Source organism: Chrysemys picta, chromosome 1, assembly GCF_011386835.1.
Source record: "Chrysemys picta bellii isolate R12L10 chromosome 1, ASM1138683v2, whole genome shotgun sequence".
NCBI lineage: Eukaryota > Metazoa > Chordata > Testudines > Emydidae > Chrysemys > Chrysemys picta.
This window is the reverse complement of record NC_088791.1, coordinates 137,411,796-137,439,698: the sequence shown is the minus strand read 5'-3', so window position 1 is coordinate 137,439,698 and position 27,903 is coordinate 137,411,796. Positions and strand designations below refer to the sequence as shown.

Sequence of the window (27,903 nt, the reverse complement as noted above, 5' to 3'; positions counted from 1 at the left end):
CCCCCCTGCCCATGCAATAATGAAGGCGAGGAAAGAAGTGAATGTACAGGGGCTCTGTGCGGAGGGTTGTGTGCACAGGGCTGCAGAGGGGGAGGGATTCCACACTCCTGCTCCTCAAGGTGGAATTTGCCCAGCCAGCCTGAATCAGTCAAACTGGGAATCCCTTGAGACTGCCATTAATGAAATGAAATCCTAAATGAAAGGTTCCATTTTTCAATTCAAAACAACTCATTTACCATTTCCCTTCAATTCTATTTAAAAAGATTAAAGCAGCTCAAAAGTGAAATGGTTCAGTCGCCCCCAAAAAATTGTTTTTTGAGGTTTCTGGTTTGGCCATCAAACCGGAAAATCAGTTATTCACACAGCTCTCCTCACGTTCTCCATCCCCCACGGGATGCACCTCGGTGCCTGCCCTCACGATGCCTCCTTTGGCCATCACCTGCCAGGAAGAAGAAACCCTCCTGTTACAGGGGTCCTGGTGGGAGGTGGGAGATGCTCACGGGGGAATGCTGGGGGTGGAGGGTGTCTATACCGATGCCTTCCTATGGGGAAGGAGCAGAAAATCCCGCAGAGCCATACAGAGTCCCAGACCCAGACTGGAGTTTACCGGAACCTCGACCAAGTCAGAAATTCTCTCTCCCTGCAGAAACCATCCACTGGCTGGCCAGTTCTGCATTTCCTTCACTGGCTTTTACATGTAAATGTCAAGGTCAAGTGAATCTGGCCTCGGGGCACTTTGGTGACCTGGGACATATATGGGTGTCTGGCCTCCAGTGCTGTGTCACGTGTACGGAGGTAGAGGTCACTCGGTCCGGGCTTACCACATAGTAAAAGACGATTTCCTTCTGCTCCCCCACAGCCTCTGGCTTCAGGATGTAGTGCACCCGGACCATCTCATTGGAACCGCAGCTTAAAGTCTGAGACAGGGGCTCGATTTTGAGAAAGCTCTTACTCGGAGAGTAAAAGCGTGTTGCTGTGTGAACGGCTTTACCATACACAGGGGTGACCCAGTCTCTGTCATAACAGTTCAGTTCAGATTTATGTTTTGCCTGATAAAGAAGAACATTTTTACATCAGACCAAAAAGTGAGTAACAAGTCTACTAGCATTTCAGAAGGGAAAAGTGGGTAATTTTAAAAACATGTTCTTGGCAGATTTTTCAGTGCACAGTGCATCGATCTGCATTTTCCATGCTCGTATGGAGAGAGAGAGATGGAGAACCAGAAGGAGAGCGACAAAGTGTGTGCAAGACACAAAGAGCAAGGGACAGACAGAAAGAGAGCAAGACAGAGAGGAGGAGACTGAAATTCCCAGCCAACAAACTCTTTCTTTTATCTCCTGATGGGCAGAGAGATCAATAAACCCACAGACATCTCCCCTGAAACTCAGTTGGTGACATCTCCCATCCCCTAGCTCCCTGGATTCAGCCGCTCACGGTGATTTGAATGGAGGTGTCTGTGAAGTTGACAGTGTCTATGGAAAACCAGACTCGGCCCTCTTCATTCGTTATGTAGTTGGCTTTGTATTTCTTTTCCCCTATGGAAATCCGGATTGTTTCGTTGGCGATTGGAGCATTGGTCCCGTTCACCAGCTTCACCTAAAGGAACAAATCCAATCTCTGTTGCTTATACGAGGCAGGGAAAGCAGTCCTCACATTCCTAATGGCCCTTTGCCCACATTATTCCCATGAGGCAACTCCAGAGGGTGTTTCTTACAGAGCCGACCAAGGGCCAGGTGTGTGTGAATGTGCTGGGTGAGTCTGAACCACCTGAGGAGTGTCCTCACAGAGTGTGTGATTGGGAACATGGGAAGGACTGTGCTGGCCACACCAATGGGCCTTCTCCTCTGTATCTTGTCTGTGACAGCACCAGGGGGTCAGAGGAAGGTGCTGCAATTCCCACTAATGGCAAGGATACCGCAGCATGTGTAGAGGCAGAGGGAGATGGCTCCTGTTCCCGTGGTTTGTGATCCTCCCACGTTTTCCCTTTTCCATTTGCAAGTTCTCATTCTCCCCAGACAAGCACACTTGTGTCAGGTAATTTCCTGGGCTCTCAGAGGTTCCCTACCTGCCCGGAGAAGGGGATCCCTGGTATGTAATGAGAGTCCACCTGCTCAAAGCTGATTTTGCTCATGGTGCCTGTGATCTCACTGGAGCCTGTCCCAGTTAACTCCACCCCTGAAAGAAAACACAGCAAAGAGGGGCTTGAACTAATGCACTGACCTGCAGCACCTCCAGATGCTCCAATCCTGCCCCACGTTGTCCAGTTCTGCCAGTGCCCTTCAGTGCTGGCTTGCAACGCCCACTGCTATTGCAGTGTGGCCCCACAGCTCCAGCAGGTCAGCATGATGCATACCTGTACCCTCTTCCGTGATCTTGCCTTCAACCTCAATTTTCATCTCATAATCCTTTCGCTTGAGCTGGAATATTTTAGTCTTCACCACATTGGAGACACAGCCTCGAACGTCTGCCTGAGCCAGAGACCAAAGAGGAAATTACCATGGAAATCCCTGTACAATTCAGGTCCGTGTGAAACAGGAACAGATACTCCAGCACCCAAGACATTTGCCTACTGCTTGGTTTGCCTTAATCCCATCCTCTTATTGGCTTGATCCGGCCTGACTTCCTCTCTTCCCTTCTTCCTCAACAAACCAATCAAGGCATCTCTGGTCCCCAGTGACGTATCCAACATGCTGCCCTCTCTGATGCACTTCACCCCAAATTCTCCAAGTTACACACCTGGTTCCCTGATTGTTCAGATTAGATCCCCTAGATCTGAAACTTCCCATTAGTGTGATAAATCTCATTGTGTCTTTTATCCACTCTTGGAATCCTCTCTCTTTCTCCATGCACATTCTTTCTCTCTTCCTCCTTCTCTTTCTTTCTCTTTCTTTTCCTCCAACTATCTCTGTCTAACCTACCTCTATTTTCTGTCTTACTTTCTTCTCCTTTATATTCTCCCTCTCTCTCTTTATTGCTCTACCCCATTCTCACTACCTCCTTGCCCTGTCTCTCTCTTTTTTCTTCCTCTTGAATTCTCTCTCTCTTCCAGATCCTACAGTTCCCTCTTGCTTTCTCCTCTGCTCTGCTCCTGCTCCCCTCCCCATCTCAATCCCATTCACTGATACAAAAACCTCTCAAGGTCTTCTCTTTCCCAGCTAGAAGAAATACTCATTTGGGGTGAATCCTGATCTGACTGATGTCAATGGGAGTTTTGCCATTGATTTCAATGGGGCCAGGATTTCACCCGAGGGGTTTTTCTTCATAATTTATATCCCCCAGCCCTGGTCTCACCTCCTTCTAACCAATACCTCCCTCCTGTGAGACAGAGCCCAACCCAGAACAAAGAATCCCAGCTGAGGTCTAACAATCCCCTCTGACAGACACAGATCGCCCTCCTCAAGACAATCGCCTCCTGCCTATGGGATGGGCCTTGGACTCACCTGTCTGGTGAATTCCTCACACACAGCCTCGGCCTCTCTTCCATAGCAGCGTGACCTGGACTGGGAGAATCTCCGGCACACACGGACATTCACCAGGCCGGGGACAGGGGTCCCATAGGTGTATCTGTAACCAGAGAGGGGTTAAAGAGACACAAGGTGCTTAGACAGGGAGAAAGAATCAGTCAGAAGAGGCCTTTTGGGGCCCTTTATACCATTGCCCCTGAGGACTCTGTTGCTGGTTTCCTAATGTCTAATCTCTGGAGCTTGGTCTAGTCCTGTTTTTCAGTGACTCAAATGATGGGACTCCAGCCATTTCCCGGGGGAGATTATTCCATTACCCAGCAGGCCTGCCCCATTAGGAAATGTTGCCTGATACTCAGGCTCCTCTCCTCCTTAATCAGTTGAGTTTCCCTTCTCCCAGCTCCCTCCCATTTGGCCACACCTTTCTGGTACGGAAGATCCCAGACCTGCAGACAATATTCCAGGTGCAGCCTCCTCAGAGCTGTGGGGCCCAGAGCTGAACAGTGTCTTCCAGGTGGGGTCACACTAAAGCTGTATAGAGAGGGATTATCATCTCCTGTCACCGTTACACGACACCTCTGGAGCACTGTTTTCAGCTCCAAGCACCTCTTTACCCGAAAGCCATTGACAAATTGGAGGGTGTTCAGAGAAGAGCAAGAAATATGAGCAGGGAGCTGGAGGGAGGGATTTATGAGGAGGGAAGGAAGAGTTAAATCTGGCGAGTCTGGTTACAGGATATCTAAGTAGGGACATAATTTCTGCCTACAAGTGTCTAAAGGAGGCATCACCAATGGGGGGCCGGGGTTATTTAAGGAGGCACTTGGGGGTCTGATTAGGAAGGATGGAAGGATGTTAAGAAAGGGGAAATTTGGGTTGAATAACGGAGAAAACCTTTCTGAGAGGGAGCTGTATGAGGCTGAGGCATCGTTTCCTGGGGCAGGGGGAGGAGCCCCATTTCTTGGGATATTTAAAGCTTGGGCTGGGTGCAGATTAGACAGTAGGGAACAATCCTGCCCAGGGCCCCTGGGGATAGAGAGAAAGTGACCCAAGAGGCCTTCTCCAGCTCTGGTTTCTGGGGTAGCAGCAGGAAGGCAATGGTGGACGAGCACAAAGAACGGAGACTCAAACCCCGCTACTCACAGACCACAGACGGCCACTTTCAGCTCCTCATTCTGGATGGTGATTTTCTTGGGCAGCTTCACCGACACTTCGTACTTGGGCAGCACTGAGGGGGAGAGAAGGGCCAGACGTTGAGCAGAGCAGAGGGAACACTTGTACATCACTGTCATTTCCCCACTGAGTGACAGACACAGCCTCTCCCCCTCCCATCCCCAAGGCATGGTGCCAGATCCTCAGCCTGCTATAAATCACCACAGCTCCATGGCTGTCAGTGCAGCTGTGCCAGCTTCCACCTGCTGAGGATCTGGCCAGGGACTGTGGAACTGAAGAGAAAGACACCGTAACCCTGCTCCCCTCCCCTTTGCTCCCCTTGCCCAACCCCGACCGCCGGCTGTCGTTGCTTTAGAGGCTGTATTCCAAACTATGCTACGCAAGTGATACCTAGTGAGGGCCCGACTCCCCAGTGCACCATCGTCACTCACCAGATTTAAAGGGCCACATTCACTGTGTGCTCTGGCTCCTGTGCTGCTCCAGTGAAGCAAAGCAGCCATAAGCCCGGTTACTTTGCGTCCCTGGAGTGGTACAAAGCAGACCGACTGCACCAGGGAACCGGGCCCGAAAGTTCAGCCATTTTAAACGTATCCCTGCGTGAAAAGAGTCGGATAAAAGCTGTTTCATAACACGGTAAAAGCAAATATTGTTTCCTGCTGGCTGAGCTCACAGACTGCATTCGCCTCCTGGCTGGGCACTAGACTGCCAAGTTTCAGCCCCAAAGTGAATTTTCTCAGCAGTTCTGAACTAACTGAATGAGGGGTAATAATGGGAGAGAGACACTGGTGGGGGTGGGGGGAAGAGTGGAGAGCAAACTCAATAAGAGCTGCTGTAGGTATAAGGCTCAGGCAAAAGCCAGCATGGCTTGGAGTGGCACATGCAGAGGCATCCCAAGCAAGGAGGTGACAGTCTGTCCAGAGCCAGGTCACACTAGAGCACTGGAACCAGTGAGATCGGCCCAGTTGGAGCACAGGCTGGTCACTGTGCCCACACTGCCATGCTGACTGGTGTTCGGAGCTCTGCGGATTTGCCCTACAAGAGCACTGCTTTAAAGCCCTTCAGTTGCGACACCATGTGGTACCTATCCCGCAGTTCCCAGCACAGACCCCAGAAGCAGTGGATTCTGGGAAGTTTCAGAATGCCCTGTCGGACAGCCGGGAGAGGAGTAATGGAGCCACCGTTACTGACCCGTTCAGAATGAGCTGGTTCTTAGGCTTGCTGAGAGGAAGCTCTTGGAATGCTTGTAAGTGGCTGGAGCATCTCTGTGGGACGATTCACAAGTGGTCGGGGTGGGGGCTGTAATGGTACATTTCCCTAGACTAGACAGAGCTGTAATTTCTCTGTCCTTGGGTGATTAGTGGCAACCACTATAATTAAGGTTGCAAAATGGGTTCTTTGAGAATCTACCACTCCTGCTGGCCTCATTTTCCTTTCCACATAAACCTTACGAAAGATTGTCCTTTGGGGCTGATGTTTTCCAGGCTTGGTCTCCAGCCAAAGTGTCTTTATTTATTTATTTTGAACATTTGAAGATGTTCTGGGTGTCAGGGGCTGCAAGGACAAAGGTGTGAAGACCCGAGTGGGAGAAGGGTAGACAGGAGAGGTGAGTTAAGCCAGTTTCATTGGCAGAGCACAGGGGGAGCAAACTGTGCCACTGTAATGCAGCATGCACATAGTTCGTTCTGCATTCGTACCATATACTGCACACAACTGGTAGGAAAGACCCTACACAAAAATAAAGCTGCATTGTACTGAGGCTGGAATCACAGCCCAAATCCAGTAGGCCCGAGGGATAGGCCTTTGTATTCAGATCCAAATACTCCTGAGCTTACAGTGAACAGTGACACTGGCAGTTCAAGTTCTGAGGAGAAACCTACACACCACTGGATGGGGGCTCAGATCCTGAACCCTTAAAGCTTCCAGTGTTTTCCTGGCCCATTCCTCAGATCACTCTTCACTCATCTACACCCCAGACAATCCTGAACTGGATTTTTGTGCCTGGAATGGATGAATCCCAGACGGTTGCTCCTGCTTCCAACACCCCCACCCCAGCATGAGTGGGACCCTTCCTTACCATATTCCTCCACAGTAAAGGAGTGTTCGAGATTGGTCCCCGACTCCTTCTGCACCACCACGTTGTAGGTGCCTTGGATGGGCTCGGAGATGAGGGGGAAGGAGAGCTGGGTGAGGCCCCCATTTAGCTCCACCTCTCGCCACTGGTACACGCGGTTCTTCTGTGGGTCCTAGAGGTGAGGAGAGCACAAGGTCATTTACAGGCAGGGTGTCTACACGGCACGAGGCTTCAGAGCAGGGCAGTTGCAGTCCAATGTTCGGCAGAGATACAGGATATATACGATCATCGCCCTCTTCTATAGTTGAGGTTAGGGCACCTGGCAGCCAGCTCTGTACTTTCCCAGTATTCTGTAAGGATTAACCAGTCAAGTCCTGTGCAATCAGCGTGTGATTAAACAGCCAGATACCAGCACTGAATCTACTCCATTGTCTGCCTACTGATCAACATGCCCACGGCCGCATGGAGTGGGAAGGAGGATGGGAGAGAGCAAGGCTAAGAGACCAATGCACAGACGCAGGATGCGGTGAGTTTCTCTGTGCCTGGGAGCTTGAATGTTCTATTTGCAGTTTGAGAATTGGCAACTGCTCTGGCTGAGTATTGAAATACTCAATTTACCACTGGGGCTGAGAAAACCCTCCCCATGCAGGTATGTGGAAGGCAATGGGCTATGGAAATGCTCATCTGGGCTTAAATATGTTGCTGTTTTAGGCTGCTACTCAATGCACAATATGTATGGGGGATGGGGAATGTGGGGGCCAATCTGAATAAATTAGACAAGGGCCTGAGTATGGTTTGGGGCAAATTTGAAGGCAGGTCCGGAGATTGGATCTGAAACCTCATCTCTGTAAAAGCTGAGTAATATTAATTACAAATAGATTATTAACAGGTCAAAGCAATGGCCCAAACCAGGTCTGATGTGACCAGATTCTAACCTGGTTGTAAATTCTGCAGCTCAGGCCCAACTCTAGTAGAAACCATCAAAGAAATTAAACTAAAAGCGATATATAGTTTGATGTGCCCTTTCCAGACCGCTCAGGAACATGTTTAATGTTCACACTCTTTCATTTTCTATCCGTTTTCTCCCCTGTATCTTGGCTACCATCAAAAGTCTATTTACTTTAGATAGCCCCAGGTAACTGACTGACTGACGAGGATTTATTTCATTCCGACTTTATCCCTGAGCCAAGTGACAGGGGATGTGAGTGACCTCTCATGGCTGACTGGGAGAGAGCAGGCCCTGTCTCCAAGAGCCCCAATTAGGTGACACCGAAGGCAGAGTGGGTGAAAGGACCTTCAGCGGACAAGTTCCACTGTGCTGTCGCAGTTACTGAGAGTTGGCCCCACATTTAAGTCAAGTGAAAAGTGGGGAGCCCAATCTGATGCGGATCAGGGGATGACATGACTATGTGGCTCAGAGGAGGCTGGCAAAGAATGTTTATTATTGGGCTTGTGCTGCCTTTGCCATCTTTATGATGGATTTAGACAGAAGGCCTGAAAGCTTTTTCCAAAAAAAAAAAAAATGTGTGCTTGGAGGGACACTGGGGCACAAGTCTCGACTATCCACCAACACTTGCTTCTTGTTTTAACCTCAGAAATAGCAGGAATGCAACGTCTGGTCTCCCCTGGTTTCTCACCAGATCTCAGATGTATTTATTGTGAGCGGCCACATCTTAACTGAAGGGGTTGGAGTTGGAAACAATTATAATAATAAACAAAATACCTAGCACTTTGCATCCATAGACCTCAACCCGCTTTACAAAGGCAGTCAGTATCATTATCCCTGTTTCACATCTGGGGAAACTGAGGTAGAGAGAAGTGAACTCACTTCCTAAAGTCACCAGTAGAAGGGTGGGAGAGTTAGGAATAGAGCCCAAAACAAACAACCCTAAATAATATTAGAGTTCTAAAGATCCCTTCCCATCTAAGGCGTTCAGTTTTCCCGCCATGGACTCGTAACATATCATAAATTCCCTAGTTCTCTTGTGCCCACAGAGACTTCCAGGGTGGACAAGATCTGAACTTCTAATGGAAAAAGAGGTAGAAATAATAAACATAGGGCCCGTCTCCATATAAAAGTTGTACTGCTTGAGCTATACTGGTGTAGTGACACCAGTTCAATCCCCCTAGTGTGGACACAGTTATACCAGGATAAAGGTGCCTTTGACCAGTCTAGCTTATTTCTGTACAGGAAGGGGAATGAGCTATGCCAGTATAAGGCACCTCTATGCTGGTATAACCAGGCCCACGCTAGGGCCTGCACTAGTATAACTACTTTGATATAAAATCCCACCCCTGACTGACAAAGTTAAACTGGAATGAAATTCGTGTGCAGACCAGGGCTCACTTTCACAAAAGACCCTTTCCAGGCTCCTTTAAACAACCTAAAGAAACAGAAAAGGTCACGGGCTCATTTTTCCCCTTTGCAGGTAATGTTCCAATGTTGCGCTGCAGCTGAGGGCTGATCCAATGCTGATATGCCAGAGACCCAGCCCCCAGGGTGGGTCGGGTGCATGCAGGACTCCATTTCCTGTTCACACAGACTCACCCTTACTTCCTTGCTCTGAGCCCCCTAGTGGCCGCACTACCCATTCACAATGAACACCACACTACAGCCCCGCTCTGCTGTGGAGCACGGGAGTCTCCCCATCCCCACAGCAGCCCCAGCTTTCAGCTAGCGGCTTTGAGAGTAAAAATCAATGTGCCACTTACCTTGATGAAGACCAGTGGAAACTGTGGGGAAAACAGGGAGAAGCAGAGTTAGAAATACAGGTCAGACGTGCACTGAGCTCATTTACCCTGTTCAGGGGACTTCTGCGTCTCTTCTCTGCATTTCCCTCTGCCCCTTGCTCTCTGTTACTCAATGACAAACTCCAGCGGGGCCTTCTAATGTTTTAGAGCCTGAACTGGTCAGTTTAACACAGCTGTGAAATTAAACACTTTGTTTTGCATTTAGAGTATTCAGGGTAAAAATTTCAAACCCACCCAAATGACTTAGGAGCTGTCAGGACTGATTCCCCACTCTGGCACTTTGACAGAAGGTGGGGGCCTGCAAGAATTCTAAAAATTAATACTGGCCACTCCAGGCTGGTAGTAAACTGCCAAGGTTATAACTTCTCTGTGACCTTGGATGGGTAGATGCTGCCACCACCCAAATCCAAAAATCCCTTTGAACCCAGGAAGGCACACTTGGGAATTCCTCCCTGTGGGGTACCCTCAAGCCCTTTCACCCTGCCCCCATCTGGGGAAGAGCTCAGGAAGAAAACAAGCTGTTGCCACCAGCTAATTAAATAATCATAGAATACCAGAGTTGGAAAAGACCTCAGGAGGTCATCTAGTCTAACCCCCTGCTCAAAACAGGGCCAATCCCCAGACTAATTTTTCCCCCCAGATCCCTAAATGGCCCCCTCAAGGATTGAACTCACAACCCTGGGTTTAACAGGCCAATGCTTAAACCACTGAGCTATCCCCCCTCCTAATATATACACAAACCTCTTAGGACACAAAAACCCAATCCTGTTCTTAAAAAAGGTAAATTTTATTAGAAAACGAAAAGAAAGAAAATACATCTGGAACATAGGCTATTGTTAGATTTAAAAAAGAGCAAATATAATAATAATTAAGCATCAAGAATGGTTTTCTTGAGGTCCAGCTTAAAGGTTACAAGCAAAACAAAAGCACCTGGGGTTAGCACAGAGGAGTCCACAAACCATAAAGAAATAAACCTAATCACATCTTCCTAGACATTCCCTGATCTACCTACACATCTGGAGTTTCAGATAAGTAGTTTCAAGGTATGGTTTGATGATTTAAAGCTTCTTACATCATTGCTGCTCTGTGTCTCCTCTCTCCGGAGCCCAACAACAGACAGACAAAAGGAATTTTTTCCCCCAATTTTAAAAAGTTCTAGCCTTCCCATTGGCTCTTTTGATCAGGTGCCCACTCCCTTCCTTTTACCTATGGGCTTTTTTAACCCTTTACAGGTAAAGCAAGTAGAGAACAGCTACTAACAGGGATTTTGTAGCTAACTGGCTGGCTGGGTGTCCATAAAAGGGAGCTCCCCGCCCCCCCTTCATTTATCACAGGAGCCTTTTTTCAAAAGTGATTTAGGCACTTTAGGCCACATCCACAAAGGGATTTGTGTATCTAACTCCCATTGATTTCAATGAGAGTCAGGCACCTACGTACCTTTGCAGTTCTGTGGCTTAGGAGCCAAAGATCCACTGACTTTCAGTGAGACTTGGGGGCAGATTTGTAAAGATGTTTAGGTGCCTAACAATGCAGACAGGTACCTAGAGGAGTTTCCAAGAGCTGAGGTACCTAGTTCCCACCACAGCCAATGGGAGTTAGGCTCCTAACCCTCCTAGGTGCTTCTGAAAATCCACTAGGTGCCTACCTGCATCTTTAGGCCCTAAATCCCTTTGGCAATCTGGCCCAAAGTGCCCAAGTCACTTCTGAAAATGAGATTTGGGTTTCTAAGTCACTGAGGCACTTTGGAAATGTGCCCCGAGCGTGTAGCCATTTGAAAAGTTGCTGGTTTCCAGGGCTTTCAGGTGGCAACTGAATTCTCTGTGTCCTGCTCTGCAGGATCAGGCGGGGCCTGTTGCTGGGATGTCTCCTCAGGGACCCCTGCTCCTGCAAACTCGCAGTGAGGTGGTTGAGGCGGGTCAGCTAGCTCACAGTGTATGATGTGCAGGAAGGTGTGACAGAGCCAGGTATAGGGGTTTTGAGGCCCAGTCACATGCCTTCCCACAAGACAGAAGTGATCTCCTCAGGGCCTGACTCACTGCTGGCCCACCCCAGTGCTGTCACTCACACCAGTGCAAAGTGGGGCACACAGAACCAGCCTCATTTGACAACATTTTATGCCCACTTTGCCCTGGTGTTAATGATACCGCAAGGTGCGCGGCACTGGGGAATCAGGCCCTTAGGATGTTCCTAAAGCCACCACTGAAAGTCTTTGATTTCCAGTCTTATCAAATGGAGAGGCCAGTGCTTAATTTGTACCAGGGCTGATCCCCGGCATCTCTGGGCTTGGCAGTAAATAGCCCCGGCACCTCCGGGCTTGGCAGTAAATAGCCCTGGCACCTCCGGGCTTGCTGCATCACTTACGAAAGTAAAAAAAATTGCTTGAACCCCCAGCACCTCTTTCATTACAAACTAAGCACTGGAGAAGCCAGTTATTCCTGTCTTACTGTGCATGTTGAAACCAACGGTTTCCTCTTTGATAGTTATTCTTTGCAATTCTGTTCAAAGCACTAACTTCTCCGGTAGTGTTTTATGTTTCCTTGTGATCAGATGAAGTGATCAGAATCTCCCTGTTACACTAGCCTGCTCCTTTACCTTCAGAACAATGATCATCTTTTGCCTCTGGAGATTCATCTGCCCTGCTACTCATTCCCTCTGCCCCAAAGTCCTGTTCCCTATATTCAGAAGGCCAGTAAGGATGCCACAAACAGAGGATTATGATTTTTTATATGTAACACAGAAGATAGAGGGAGGTTCTTAGCTCCACCAACTGTGAGCAATTTGTCATGTAGGACAGAATTATAGAATCACAGAAATGTAGGGCGGGAAGGGACCTCCAGAGATCATCTAGTCCATTCCCTGTGCTGAGGCAGGACCAAGTTAACCTAGACCATCCCTGACAGTTGTTTGTCCAACCTGTTCTTACAAACTTCCAGTGATGGGGATTCCACAACCTCCCTTGGTAACCTCTTCCAGTGCATAACTATCCTTAGAGTTAGAAAGGGTTTCCTACTTTACAGTCTAAATCTCCCTTGTTGCCAACAAAATCAATTACTTCTTGGACATAGAGAACAACCGATCACTGTCTCCTTTATAACAATGTTTTACATATCTGATTATTATTGTCAGGTCCCCCCTCAGCCGTCTCTTCTCTAGACTAAACTGGTCCAATTCTTTCAACCTTTCCTCATAGATCAGCTTTTCGAAACCTCTTCTCATTTTTTGTTCTCCTCTGGACTTTTTCCAGTTTACTTACTTCTGGCAACATGATCCTAACAGGACAATTTCCATTCCCTGCTCCAGGGCAAAGATGAACATCCTCCCCAGGATCTCTGCCAAGACAATCTCAGAATCAGCTTAGCCCCACTGGCCAAATTTTGCTCCCAGGAACGGGTGCTAGTCTAAGGCATTACTAATGCACTCATCAATTTAGGATCTCACATCAACTCCAGTTCCCATGAAGTCAGTGTTCCAGATTGAGAGTGGTACAAATGAGATCGGAATGTGGCCCAGCATCTCAGAGCAAGGATCATCCCATCTAAACATTTCTTTAACAGTACTTCCTCTGGGGTATTTCCTCACATGCCAGCCTATTGATCAGATGTAATGGCAGAGGCAGGAAGCAGACAGGAAGCAACCGCATAGTCTCCTCTGTAGCTGGCGCTGGTGGAGAGGATCCCATTTGGAAGCCAGGATTATTGGCTATTTTAGTAGCTGTCCATAAAGTCACTTCAGAGGGATTTAGTCTCCAGACTGATTCTGGCCTGCATATTTATACCTGCCTCTGGAAATTTCCATTACATGCATCTGACAAAGTGGGTATTCACCCACGAAAGCTTATGCTCCAATACATCTGTTAGTCTTGAAGGTGTCACAGGACTCTCTGTTGCTAGTCTCTGAACAGTGACTCTGGAAAAACATTGTGGGGTTCCACATTATAGCAAATGTGTGACCATCTCTGATGTCATGACTGTCACTCTACCATACACCATGGCCTTTCAAAACTCATGGCAACAGCAGAAGGCACAGAACTCTGACCCACCTGCCCAGGCCTCAGCCATGGAATCCAAAGAAGAATCTATGTTAGCTGTCCGCAGCATAAGGCCTATGGCTAAGGCTACGATTTTGGCACAGAAATTTTTAGTAGATTTCACAGCAGCGGTGTGCGGGGGAAAACGGTAAGTTATGGCAAGGTCACCAAATAATGTAGTTTGCACTACATCAACATGCAAAGAGTATGGTGAGGATGCTGAAAGGGGAGGCCCGGAGCAGTGAGGGGGGCATGCTGTGCTCACCCTACAGCGGCAGCTCCTGTCCTGCAGCACCGAGCCCGACTCCCCATTTTGGACATTGGGACCTGGTGCATGGGGTCACAGTGCCGCTCAGGTTTGGCCCGTCCACCCCGCAACAGATGGAGGAGGAGGGTCAGACGGGCCAAAACCAAGTGGGGCTGCATTCCCATGTACCAGGTCGCAACACCACTTGGTCTGGGGGCAAATCAAATGAGTTTTTACAGCCATGTCCAAGATTTCATGGATTTTATTGAAATTCACAATTTCTGTGACCTCTGCAACAAAGTAGTAGCCTTAAGATACAGAATTGTGCATTTCAGATTCCAACCAGTAGAGGGCAGTGGTGCATTTCCACACTAGCCAGCTTTACAATATTGTAATCTAGTATAATAATTCATATTGTGCCATAAAGAGACATATTCTGTCCTATGGACACTCTGTCAATGAAGTAGAATGGAGTGTAAATCATGGCAGAAACTGATCCCCACGTAGAAGATGTGGGGAATCAGATGGGATCGTTTGATTTACAGAGTCGCTTTTACGGCTCTAGACAGATGTTAATACAAATAAGTTCCCCGGGAATCACAAAGGACTTTAAAGGGTCATCATCAGCGCTCACCAAGTCAGCCATGGAAACTGACCAGCGATCAGACCTACCTTCTCATTCAGGGGACGGAAGTCTTCGTCCAGAGAGACGATCCGAAACAGAACTGCAGAGGGCAAGATAGAGAGAAGAAGAGATTTTCACTGTTACACCTGCAGCCGCTCACCCAGGGACCATCAGTCATTGAGGCAGCTGCTGTGTGCATGCCTGGCCCAGATGCAATGACCCATGGACACATGCAGGGTTGGATGCACACACCACACTCCCCAGCTTTGTGACTAGCGGGGAGGAGGTGGGAAGGCAGGTTTACGGCCAGCTGAACTAACTTGGTGACGAGTTGTGGGGTCTCTGGGGAGGCAGGGAGGATTTCCTGCTCTGTATCTAATTCCCCACCTGATTCCCTGTACCTGTTTGTCCAGGTTTGTAGATGGGTTTGTCCGTCTGGACAAAGACCAGGCTCTCTGAGTTCTTGACCAGCACCGATTTCCGGCTCCTGAACTCCAGCGTCGGCCCCTTCACCAGCACCGTGAGAAACGCTGCTGATGAGCTGCTGGACTTTGGAACCTGGAGAACAGCAAAAGAGCCGCTGCCTTAGAGACGCTCCCCTCTGCACTGAGCCTTTGGAGGCTGGAGTTGTACATGGAACCCAGCAAAAAAGGTCCCCACGACCTACCGGAATCAGGGATTGTGGGGTCTTGGGCTCTGCCAGTCTGACCTCACCCTGGTTTTGCAGGACTCTTCTCCTCCATCCTCACTAATGTCTCCTCTATGCTGCCAGAATCTTTGCAGTGATGGGGCCTCCACCTTCTCCTCCAAAGGAGACTCTGCCTGCCACCCCCGGCCATCCCCTCTGTCATAACTATAAAGGGAAGGGTAACAGCCCTCCTGTGTACAGAACTATAAAATCCCTCCTGGTCAGAGACTCCAAAATCCTTTTACCTGTAAAGGGTTAAGAAGCTCAGGTAACCTGGCTGACACCTGACCCAAAGGACCAATAAGGGGACAAGATACTTTCAAATCTTGGTGGGGTGAAGGCTTTTGTTTGTGCTCTTTGTTTTGGGGGTTGTTCGCTCTTGGGACTGAGAGGGACCAGACATCAATCCAGGCTCTCCAAATCTTTCTGAACAAGTCTCTCATATTTCAAACTTGTAAGTAAACAGCCAGGCAAGGCATGTTAGTTTTTATCTTTGTTTTCTCAACATGTAAATGTACCTTTTGCTAGAGTGTTTATCTCTGTTTGCTGTAACTTTGAACCTAAGGCTAGAGGGGATTCCTCTGGGCTCTTTAAGTTTGATTACCCTGTAAAGTTATTTTCCCTCCTGATTTTACAGAGATGATTTTTACCTTTTGCTTTAATTAAAAGCCTTCTTTTTAAGAACCTGATTGATTTTTTCCTTGTTTTTAGATCCAAGGGGGTTGGATCTTGATCCACCAGGAGTTAGTGTGAGAAAGGACGGGGAGGGTTAATTTCTCCTTGTTTTAAGATCCAAGGGGTTTGGATCTGTATTCACCAGGGAATTGGTGAAGAGTCTCTCAAGGCTACCCAGGGAAGGGAATTAGTATTTTGGGAGTGGTGGCAGTGGACCAGATCTAAGCTGGTAGTTAAGCTTAGAAGTTTTCATGCAGGCCCCCACATTTGTACCCTAAAGTTCAAAGTGGGGAAGCAGCCTTGACATGGTGGCAGAGCGGTGGGATCATTTTAAACCAAAAGCCAGTAAGATTTTTTTCTCCTTTCTAGCTGCTTGGAAAGCAGAGCTGAAGGTAGATACATATCTTATCTCTCCTTGCCTGAAGGCAGAGGTGTTAAGTTTTTTTAACAAGGATCTTTGTTAAGAGAAGGAGTCAAGCAGTGAGCAAACAGCTGGCAAAAGGAATTTACAAGCTGAATTGTTGTTGTTTTTTTCTTTCTACCTCTCGGGGATAGCTAGTTAGAAAGTTTCTGTTACCTGAGCAGCCTGAGCTGAGTGCATCCCAGTTTCAGTGAACTGCAGTGGGGGTGTGACCCAGCACAAGAAAACAGGAAAATGAGTACCAGTGACGTAGTTAACAAACTAGAACTGGTCAGACTAGAAGCAGAAGAAAATGAAAAGAAACATCAGAGACTGCTCCAATTAAAAAAACTTGAGAAAGAAACTGCTATGGAGCAGAGAGAAAGAGAAGAGAAAGCCAAAGAGGAGGCCCATGAAAGAGAAGAAAAAGCCAAAGAGGAGGCCCACAAGAGAGCTATGGAGCAAAAAGAAAAAGAGATGGAGCTGAGAGAAAAAGAGATGAAGCATGAACTGGAATTAGCACGGGCTAGGCCGGATATACCAGCCAATCCTAGCAACCCCTCTCCAGGTACCACTTCCCATCCCAGAAAATTCCCCACCTACAAGGCAGGCAATGATACTGAGGCCTTCTTAGAAAATTTTGAAAGGGCCTGCCTTGGGTACAGCATCACTACAGACCAGTACATGGTAGAGCTGAGGCCGCAGCTCAGTGGACCCTTAGCAGAGGTGGCGGCTGAAATGCCTAGGGAACACATGAACAGTTATGAACTTTTTAAAAACAAGGCTAGAATCAGAATGGGGCTAACACCCGAGCATGCCCGTCGGCGGTTCAGAGCCCTAAGGTGGAAACCCGATGTGTCATTTACCCGACATGCCTACCACATTGGGAAAAATTGGGATGCCTGGATATCAGGAGCAAATGTTAAATCTACAGAAGAGTTGCCCTTCCTAATGCAAATGGAGCAGTTTTTAGAGGGTGTTCCTGAGGAAATAGAAAGGTACATCCTAGATGGGAAGCCCAAAACTGTAACCGAGGCAGGGGAGATTGGAGCCAAATGGGTGGAGGTGGCAGAAAAGAAAAAAACTAGTAGCCGTTGGAGCAAATATCAGAAGGAGCAACCCAAAACAAAACCTTACCACCGGGGACAACCCAAGGCCCCACCTACATCCCAAGGGAAACCCCAGACGCCTTCTCACCCCACCACACCAGTCTCCACCAACCAACATCGCCCCGGTGACACCTTAGCAGGGCGATGTTTTAAATGTAATGAACTGGGACATATAAAGGCTTATTGCCCCAAGAACCCCAACTGATTACAGTTCATTACACCACAATCACACCAAAGATCCCCAGACCCAGATGCCTCTCTCATACCCTCGGAGCGAAGGGAAACCTTGAGAGTGGGCGGAAAGAAGGTTATCGCTTGGAGGGACACTGGGGCACAAGTGTCGACTATCCACCAATCCCTAGTGGACCCCAAACTCATCAACCCGGAGGCTCCAGTGACAATTCAACCCTTCCTGTCACAGTCTGTAACCTTGCCTACAGCCAAGTTGCATGTCCAGTACAAAGGCTGGTCAGGAATGTGGACTTTTGCAGTCTATGACAATTATCCCATCCCCATGCTGCTGGGGGAAGATTTGGCCAACCATGTGAAACTAGCCAAGAGGGTGGGAATGGTCACCCGCAGCCAGGCTAAGCAAGCTTTCACCCCCATCCCTGTTCCTGAGCCGTCCACCAGGGCCCCGTCCGTGTTACCAGAGACCCAGACAAAGGTGGTGGAACCGGATCCCCTGCCAACGACTGCAACAGCCGTAGTGGATCCAATCCCAGAGACCCAGCCAAAGCCAGTCCCAGAACCGGAACTGGCAACACAACCAGCACCAGAACCGGCAACACAACCAGTGCCAGAACCATTCCCAGCACCGAGTACAGTGTTTGCAAACCCGTCTACAACTCCAACGCCAGAGGGCACCAGCGAGCCTGAACTGGCAGAAGCAGCAGATAACCCTACCCAAGAGGCTCAGCCAGAGCCTGAAATACAACATAGTGCACCAGCGGACAGCGGTTCACAGTCAACGGAAACAGCCCCAGCACCTGCATCGCTTCCAGAGGGACCAAGCCCAAGTCCACAGTCCAAGGAGGAACTGATGTCTCCAGCATCAAGGGAACAGTTTCAGGCCAAGCAGGAAACAGATGACAGCCTTCAGAAAGCTTGGGCGGCGGCACGGAGCACCCCACCGCCTCTCAGCTCTTCTCACCGATCCCGGGTTGTTGTAGAACAAGGACTTTTATACAAGGAGACTCTTTCCGGTGGGCACCAGGAAGACTGGCATCCTCAAAGACAGTTGGTAGTTCCCACTAAGTATCGGGTAAAGCTCTTGAGCTTAGCCCATGATCATCCCAGTGGCCATTCTGGGGTGAACAGAACCAAAGACCGGTTGGGGAAGTCCTTTCACTGGGAGGGAATGGGCAAGGACATTGCTAATTATGTCCGGTCTTGTGAGGTGTGCCAACAAGTGGGAAAGCCCCAAGACCAGGTCAAAGCCCCTCTCCAGCCACTACCCATAATTGAGGTCCCATTTCAGCGAGTAGCTGTAGATATTCTGGGTCCTTTCCCAAAGAAGACACCCAGAGGAAAGCAGTACATACTGACTTTCATGGATTTTGCTACCCGATGGCCGGAAGCAGTACCCTTAAGCAACACCAGGGCTAAAAGTGTGTGCCAGGCATTAGCAGACATTTTCGCCAGGGTAGGTTGGCCCTCCGACATCCTTACAGATTCGGGAACTAATTTCCTGGCAGGGACCATGAAAAACCTGTGGGAAGCTCATGGGGTGAATCACTTGGTTGCCACCTCTTACCACCATCAAACCAATGGCCTGGTGGAGAGGTTTAATGGAACTTTGGGGGCCATGATACGTAAATTCGTAAATGAACACTCCAATGATTGGGACCTAGTGTTGCAGCAGTTGCTTTTTGCCTACAGGGCTGTACCACATCCCAGTTTAGGGTTTTCACCATTTGAACTTGTGTATGGCCGCGAGGTTAAGGGGCCATTACAATTGGTGAAGCAGCAATGGGAGGGGTTTACGCCTTCTCCAGGAACTAACATTCTAGACTTTGTAAGCAACCTACAAAGCACCCTCCGACACTCTTTAGCTCTTCCTAAAGAAAACCTAAAGGATGTTCAGGAAGATCAAAAGGTCTGGTATGATAAACGTTCCAGAGAATGGTCCTTCAAAGTAGGAGACCAAGACATGGTCTTAAAGGCGCTCCAGGCCCATAAAATGGAAGCATTGTGGGAAGGACCATTCACGGTCCAGGAGCGCCTAGGAGCTGTTAACTATCTCATATCCTCCTCCACCTCCAACATAAAGCCTAAGGTATACCATGTTAATTCTCTTAAGCCCTTTTATTCCAGAGAATTAAAGGTTTCCCAGTTTACAGCCCAGGAAACAGATAACGCGGAGTGGCCTGAAGGTGTCTACTATGAAGGAAAAAGTAATGGTGGCGTGGAAGAGGTGAACCTCTCCGCGACCCTTGGACATCTGCAGCAGCAGCAGATCAAGGAGCTGTGCACTAGCTTTGCGCCAATGTTCTCAGCCACCCCAGGACGGACCGAACGGGCATACCACTCCATTGACACAGAACACCTGGAGCACCTGGAAAAAGTCTTCGAGCGCATCAGGCAGGCAGGACTAACTGTTAAGGCTAAAAAGTGTCAAATAGGCCAAAACAGAGTGACTTACCTGGGGCACCAGGTGGGTCAAGGAACTATAAATCCCCTACAGGCCAAAGTGGATGCTATCCAAAAGTGGCCAGTTCCAAAGTCAAAGAACAGGTCCAATCCTTCTTAGGCTTGGCTGGATATTATAGGCGATTTGTACCACACTACAGCCAAATCGCCGCTCCACTGACAGACCTAACCAGAAAGAAACAGCCAAATGCAGTTCGGTGGACTGATGAGTGTCAAAAGGCCTTTAACCAGCTTAAGGCGACACTCATGTCTGACCTTGTGCTAAGGGCCCCAGACTTTGACAAACCATTCCTAGTAACCACAGATGCGTCCGAGCAGGGCGTGGGAGAAGTTTTAATGCAGGAACGACCGGATCAAGAATTTCATCCTGTTGTGTTTCTCAGCAAGAAACTGTCTGAGAGGGAAAGCCACTGGTCAATCAGCGAAAAGGAATGCTACGCCATTGTGTACGCACTGGAAAAGCTACGCCCGTACATTTGGGGACGGCGTTTCCAACTACAAACAGACCATGCTGCGCTACAGTGGCTTCATACCGCCAAGGGGAATAACAAAAAACTTCTTCGGTGGAGTTTAGCTCTCCAAGATTTCGATTTTGAAATGCAACATATTTCAGGAGCTTCTAACAAAGTGGCTGATGCACTTTCCCAGGAAAGTTTCCCAGAATCAACTGGTTAAACATTGTTCTTGGAATGTGAAACATATTGTTAGTGTTTATATAATCAGTAGTATGTCTAAAGGTGCATGTGTCTTATTAACTCTGTTTTCTCCTAGAGTTCCAGGAAGAAATCACAGCCAGTGTGGAACTGGCTGTCCAACACTATCTGTGATTATGGGGGCATGTCATAACTATAAAGGGAAGGGTAACCGCCCTCCTGTGTACAGTACTATAAAATCCCTCCTGGTCAGAGACTCCAAAATCCTTTTACCTGTAAAGGGTTAAGAAGCTCAGGTAACCTGGCTGACACCTGACCCAAAGGACCAATAAGGGGACAAGATACTTTCAAATCTTGGTGGGGTGAAGGCTTTTGTTTGTGCTCTTTGTTTTGGGGGTTGTTCGCTCTTGGGACTGAGAGGGACCAGACATCAATCCAGGCTCTCCAAATCTTTCTGAACAAGTCTCTCATATTTCAAACTTGTAAGTAAACAGCCAGGCAAGGCATGTTAGTTTTTATCTTTGTTTTCTCAACATGTAAATGTACCTTTTGCTAGAGTGTTTATCTCTGTTTGCTGTAACTTTGAACCTAAGGCTAGAGGGGATTCCTCTGGGCTCTTTAAGTTTGATTACCCTGTAAAGTTATTTTCCCTCCTGATTTTACAGAGATGATTTTTACCTTTTGCTTTAATTAAAAGCCTTCTTTTTAAGAACCTGATTGATGAATTGGTGAAGAGTCTCTCAAGCCTACCCAGGGAAGGGAATTAGCATTTTGGGAGTGGTGGCAGCGGACCAGATCTAAGCTGGTAGTTAAGCTTAGAAGTTTTCATGCAGGCCCCCACATCTGTACCCTAAAGTTCAGAGTGGGGAAGCAGCCTTGACACCCTCCCTACCAGGAGTCTCTGACTCCTCCACCCCAGCAGCTCATATCTTAAGAACTTCCCCCAGTATCTTAGTCTCAGCTTTTCCTTCTGCCCATCTCCCCTTGTGCTGCCTCTTGCCAAGACTGGGGGTCATTTCCCTTCCCTCGTTATGCTCGTTGTGGAGCCCCCTGAGAAATGGGAGACCAATCCTCAGCTGCAAGGTCAGCACTGACTCAGAGAGAAAACCACCCGACAAAGCCAGCCACACCACAGCCTGTAGCACAGCCTCTCCCAGCATCGTGCCGGGCACTGAGCTCAGCACTGACTGAAGATCACTCCCAATGAGTCACCCACAGCACTGCCAGGCCTTGCAGGGGTTAGTCCCAGGCTGTCACTATCTTACAGACTCAGGTAATAAACCCTGTGGGGGTCAGATACTCACTGTGAACGGGATGCACTTGAACACGTCCTTCTCTGACACCACGTCTGCGATCAGGCTCCTGTTCTCCCCTGCGTATTCCAGCGTGGTGCTCAGCGTCACAGACTCGTTCAGGTGGGTCAGCTGGATACAGACCTTTTCAGGACCGTTGGTGTGGATCAGAAAGGGAACTAGCACCATGTACTGCCTGGGAAGGGGAAGGGCACAGGTCAGAGAGGCGGGGATGGGGAATAATAATGAAAGGGCATGGGCTAGTGTGGCAGCTGAATCCCCGACCATCCATCTGCACCGTAATTTGTATATACAGGATGGTGAATTTCATTTTGCTTTTGTAACATAATAGCCAGTCTGCTCAGTCAGCCAGGAACCTAGGACACCACCTGGAGCGAAGGAACTAGTTCTGTGCTAACAGCGATTGCTGTCCAAGGGCTGTTTGTTCAGGCTCCCAGCAGGGAGTGGGGATGGCTTGAAAAGTTCCAGGCTGTTAATTGAGGTTTGTGTATCCCACAGCCCCTTGCTGTGTTATGTAAACAGGGGGGAGGGAGCTCAGATGAAATGCTTGTTGTACCTCCATGGAGACTGACAGGCAGTTACACAGGAGTGTGGATCAGGGCTTTTAATCTAATCTCCTCTCTAGCTGTCTGTCGATCTAGGTGTGTCACCTGCTGCCCTCAGTAATGTAGAGATACAAATGTACGGATGGCTGTGTGTGCGCTGACATCTGACTGTAGGGAATGGCCATTGTGCTAAAGGGGCAGCATGGCCTAGTGGACAGGGCTTTGGCCGGAGAACTCATTGCTCCTCACCAGCAATGACAACAACAGAGTGCTTTAGGCTACAGAATAGGGTTGCCAACTTTCTATTTGGCAGAAAAGCTAACACCCTTGCCATGCCCCCTACCCCGCCCTTTCTCCGAGACTCTGCCCCTGCCACACCCCTTCCCTGAGGCCTCACCCCTGCTCACTCCATCCCCGCCCCTCCATCGCTTGCTCTCCCCGACCCTTGCTTATTTTCACCAGGCTGGGGGAGGGGGTTGGGTGCGGGAGTGGGGTGAGGGCTCCGCCTGGGGGTGTGGGCTCTGCGGTGGGGCCAGAGTTGAGGGGTTCTTGGTGCGGGAGGGGACTCCAGTCTGGGGCAGGTGATTGGGGTGTGGTAGGGGGTGAGGACTCCAGCAAGGGGTGCAGGCTTTGGGGTGGGGCTGGTGATGAGGGTTTTGGGGTGTAGGAGGGGGCTCAGGGCTGGGGCAGGGGGTTGGGGTGTGGGAGGGGGTTTGGGATGCAGGCTCCGGGTGACGCTTACCACAGGCAGCTCCCAGGAAGCGGCCAGTATGTCCGGCTCCTAGGCAGAGGTGCAGCCAGGAAGATGCAGACCCAGCGCCAGGGGGAGGGATGGAAGCAGTGCGTGGAACTCCCCTGGCTGCCCCTAAGCCTAGGACTCAGAGGGAGATGCCAGAAGCTTTCTGGGAGCTTCGCAGAGCCAGGCAGGCACCCTGCCTGTCCTGCTGTGGGTGGCCAACCAGACTTCTAACAGCCCAGTCAGCAGTGCTGACCGGAGCCGCCAGGGTCCCTTTTCAAGCAGGAATTCTGGTCAAAAACCGGATGCCCGGCAACCCTACTACAGAAGGAGATCTCACCAGCCATGGCTGCAGCCTGCTGACTCAGAGCAGAGACGCTGGCAGAGCCTCACTGCTGGGAGGCTGGACGTGCCGCAGTGTGAAGCTCCCTGGGACACCCAGCTTTCTGCCGGGGGGCTGTTCATCTTGCTTAGCCAAGATTTCAAAATGACAGAGTTAGGTAGGAGTAGCCTTAACCTGGCTCTGATTAAATTCCACGTCGCCCTTTGTTAGGCCTGAGCCAAAGCCCATGGAAGTCAATAGGACTCTTTCCATTCCCCTCAGTGGGCTTTGGATCAAGCCCTGAGTGATTTTCTCTTTACCTTCAATCTCAGCCAATAAAGGCTGGGGGCTGATTCTCCCCCGCCTGGCACCTGGTGCAGAGTGAGTGCAAAGGGGGCCTGAAATCAGCCCTTCTGCTCTGGTAGCATTTGACACCCACTCTGCCAGACACTGCACGGCACACGCTTCTCTCTCTGGGGTGAGGATGACAGAAGGAACAACACGGGACAGTCATGTTGCTTAACACTCTAGTGGCAGGCTCGCTGGTACTACAGTGATTAGCACAGAACGAGAACCTACATAGAATAGAGACCAAGGGCTGAGCTGCAAGAAGGCAGCAGGCAGTTTCCTGCAGCTGCACCTTATGGCTGCTAGAGGCAGCTGTGGCATTTGCTGAGCAGGCAGCCAGGTGCCTCCTCTCCCTCTGCTGGATCAGAGCAAGCAGCCTGGAGGTGATGGCAGAGGCTGCAGACATTGGCTGGGGCAAAAGCACAGTGTGAGGGGTCTGATATTGGCCGCCAACCCCCCCCCCCATACACACCCCCAGCCCCCCTCAATCTGTACAGCCCAGTGCATCCCAGGAGTTCCAGCCCCAGCAGCCTTACCGCTCCAGTAGCTTCCAGCAGTAACAACAGCCCCAGCAGCTCTGCCCCCAGAGACCTTTCAGCACTGACCTCCCATAGCTGCCATGTGTTGTTGAACTCCTTGGCCAGCCCTCCTCCCCTCTGCTTGGGGCAGAGTTTGTCGACCATGAGCTTACATTTATGCTCATATGCAAAGTATTCACAAATATGCAAATTATTTCATTAACATTTGCATAAAATGTCTCACAGAGCAGAACTGACTTGGTGACAGTGCCCCACGTTCTGTTCTTCCTCTGCCCTTTCAGCAAGAACAAACTTTAGTTTAGACCGAGAGAACGAGACAGGACAAAAGGCAGGTCTTGGTAAGACAGATGGAGAGAGAATAGTGGGGCCTCTCCTGTAGGATGCAACCGAACACAAAATGGCAGGTGCTTCTGCAGCACAGAGGGGTCGTCTCTCCATTTAAAGGTGCAGGATCCAGACAAGTCTGACCAGATGAAACTACATGCTCAGAGTGGAACAGAGCTAGGGTAAAGAATTTGGACGGAACCGTTTTTTGTCGGAAAATGCAGTTTCATCACAATGGAGACATTTTGCAGGAGCGTATCAATTTTGACATTTTGAATGGAAAAATGTCTAAATGAATTGTTTTGACTTTCCCATTTAAATAAAGTAAACATGTTTTATTTGGACTTTTATATAATGATATGAATGTTATAGAATATTAAATATAATATATTAGGATATGCAACATTTTATATTATAGTACAGGTAGTGTTTAGATTTTCTGAATACAATTTTTCTGGGATTTCCATTCCATGAAAAATTTGGACTGTGTGTTCCAATTTGCAATGAAACCAATTTTTGAAATGTCAGAATTTCTGGCAGGATGGCAATTCAAAACAATATGGAGTTAATTGGATTAAGAGATCTGATATTGAAGTTATGGGACTAGATCCATCTAGAGTGACCAGGTGTGGCCAATGGAAACTGCAGGGGTAGTGGTTGCGGATGGGGCAGCGCTCAGAGTCGCCTGGCCATGCCTCTGCGTAGGAGCCGGAAGGGGGACATGCTGCTGCTTCTGGGAGCTACTTGAGATAAGCGCTGCGCGGAGCCTGCACTCCTGATCCCCTCCCGGGCCCCAACCCCCTGCCCCAGCCCCAGCCTTGATCCTCCTCCTGCCCTCTGAACCCCTCAATCCCAGCCCAGAGCACCCTCCTGCACCCCAAACCCTCATCTTCAGCCCCACCCCAGAGTCTTCACCCCCAGCTGGAGCCCTCACTTCCCCCCCATGCCCCAACACCCCACCCCAGCCCTGAACCCCCTCCCACCCTCCAAACCACTCAGTCCCAGCCCAGAGCACCCTCCTGCACCCCAAACCCCTCATGCCCAGTCCACCCAGAGCCCGCACCCCCCTATGCCCCAACCCCTTGCCCCAACCCAGAGTCCCCTCCTACACCCCAAACCCGTCATGCCCAGCCTCACCCAGAGCCTTACCCTCCCGTGCCTCAACCCCAGCCCAGAGCCCCCTCCTGCACCCTGAACCTCTCAGCCCCAGGCTGGAGCCCCTTCCTGCACCCCAAATCCCTCATCCCCGGCCCCACATCAGAGACCTCACCCCCAGCCAAAGCCCTCACCCCCCCCCACACACACACATCAACCTCATACCCAGGCCTGGAGTCCCTTCCCGCACCCTGAATCCCTCATTTCTGGTCCCACCCCCGAGCCTGCACCCCCAGCTAGAGCCATCACCCCAGGGGTGAAAGTAACTTTAAGGACTTACCAGTACACCGGAGTCCTGAGCGGGAGCATGGCGTCAACCGGAAGAGGCGGGGCCTTTCAAAATTTAAAGGCCCTGGGGCTCTGGCTGTGGCTGGGAGCCCCAGGGCCTTTAAATCACCCTGGAGCTACCAACTGCAGAGGCAGCTGGGAGCTCCAGGGTTCAGGGGTGAATTAAAGGGCCTGGAGCTCCTGCCACTGCGGGGAGTCCCAGGCCCTTTAAATTGCCGCCAGAGCCCTGCAGGCTGCTGGAGCTCCGGTGGTGATATAAAGGAGCCGGGGCTCCCCGCAGCGGCTGGAGCCCTGGGCCCTTTAAATCACCGCCGGAGAAGCCGGACCGGACCGGACCGGCTTAATTTCACCTCTGCATCAGCCCCTCCTGCATCCCAGCCCCCTGAACCAGCCTGGTAAAAATGAGCAAGTGAGTGAGGGTGGGGAGAATGAACGAGAGAGGAAGTGGGGGATGGAGTGAGTGGGGGGGCGGGACATGGGCTGGGCCTTGGAAGAGGGGCAGTGCAGGGGACAGTGCAGAGGTCAGGCAAGGGTGTTTGGTTTTGTGAGAATAGAAAGTTATCAACCCTAGATCCACCACCCGCTGAATCAGGGCAGTGTAAATTGCACCTGCTCATGTATACCAGCGAGGAGGGTGCTACACAAGGAGAAGGGAGTGCGCATTGGAGGGTAAATGCTCTAATCTATGCTGGGCTCCAGGGGAACTCTCTGCCAGTGGACACTGCCAAAGGGATACCCTGAGACCATCCAGCTCCTGGATGAGCTTGGCCACGCGCCCTCTTCAGGCCCCTCAATGGAGGCGAGGTTGCAGCCAAGTTGCGAGTTTGCAGTGCCCCAGGTGGATATTCCAGCAAAGTGTGCCACTGCCAGGGTCTGTGCTGACAGTCAGGAATCTAGGTCACAGACTCTCTTTGGGAACAAGCACAGTCTGTGGCTGCCAAGGGAAGCAAACTGGCTTTAAAGAAGAGGAGAAAAGAGAAACACTTTTCTGAGCTCTCCCTCCCAGGCAAGGAAACTGGAATAACGGGGGCTGCAGGGCAGGACTGAGGGGCATAGGCAGAGCTGCGAGGGGGATGAAGGAAAGAAACGAGAAGACAGCACGAGCCCCTTCGTGTGCAGCTTACGGTTCGGTGGTGGGCGAGGTGTCTCCAGGGAGGAGCAAGAGGAGCAGGAGGAAGATGCTCTGGCCACTGGGCAGCCTGTCCTTCCCCATGGTGCAGAGCGAGGGTGGTGAGTGAGGCAGACACACAGACTTGTCCGCTGGCTCCCTGCACCCTGGCTGTCTGCTGGGTCCGCCCCTTTATACCTCTCTGCAAACAGCTCCCGGGAGGGGCGAGATGAGGGCAGGGAACTAGGACCTTTTGGGAAATGGGGAGAGGTACGTGAGGCGGATCCAGAGCCAACAGCTCTGACTCATGGGACATAGACTGTCCCTGGCCAGACCCTGACAAACTGGGAGGGAAGGGTATTTATTGGAGGTGTTTATGTGAGACACTCTCCTGTGTCTGAACCATTTACCCCCATCCCTGGGTTGTATCACTCCAGCAGCACTCTGCGGTGGTTGGAGAAGCCCTTTAGCTCATTACAGGGCCAGTGCAGCATTCTGTGGGGATTGGAACAAACTCCCAAATCCTGCCCAGCGTTTCCAGAGAAACCTTTCCTGTCCCCAGAACTGCCAACCACAAGAGATCAAAACGTGTGAGTCAGACCCTCAACATCATCAGATTGGCCCCCCCGAAATCTTAAGATTCTATATAAAAAAGACACCATTGTGGTTTCGGTCTTTTGAACTCCCCAGGCCCCT

At 50.0% G+C, this 27,903-nt stretch overlaps 1 protein-coding gene across 3 annotated transcripts in view; it reads right to left on the bottom strand.

Annotated features, from left to right (window-relative positions):
* The window catches only part of LOC101934877 (alpha-2-macroglobulin-like), a 62,860-nt gene extending 35,462 nt beyond the window's left edge, over positions 1-27,398 (bottom strand). For all 3 annotated transcript variants that reach the window (XR_010598651.1, XM_065584658.1, XM_065584667.1), the window contains exons 1-13: positions 27,224-27,398; positions 21,834-22,017; positions 14,754-14,910; positions 14,400-14,452; positions 9,415-9,435; positions 6,706-6,874; positions 4,602-4,686; positions 3,441-3,564; positions 2,354-2,468; positions 2,066-2,175; positions 1,435-1,596; positions 822-1,049; positions 376-439 (exon numbers count right to left, since the gene is read on the bottom strand). Coding sequence is in view for 2 of the 3 variants with exons in the window: in XM_065584658.1 (XP_065440730.1) it covers positions 376-439; positions 822-1,049; positions 1,435-1,596; positions 2,066-2,175; positions 2,354-2,468; positions 3,441-3,564; positions 4,602-4,686; positions 6,706-6,874; positions 9,415-9,435; positions 14,400-14,452; positions 14,754-14,910; positions 21,834-22,017; positions 27,224-27,312 (1,561 nt within the window). In the remaining variant the exon portion in view is untranslated. The remainder of the gene's footprint in view (positions 1-375; positions 440-821; positions 1,050-1,434; positions 1,597-2,065; positions 2,176-2,353; positions 2,469-3,440; positions 3,565-4,601; positions 4,687-6,705; positions 6,875-9,414; positions 9,436-14,399; positions 14,453-14,753; positions 14,911-21,833; positions 22,018-27,223) is intronic.
* Between the last annotated feature and the right edge of the window lie 505 nt (positions 27,399-27,903).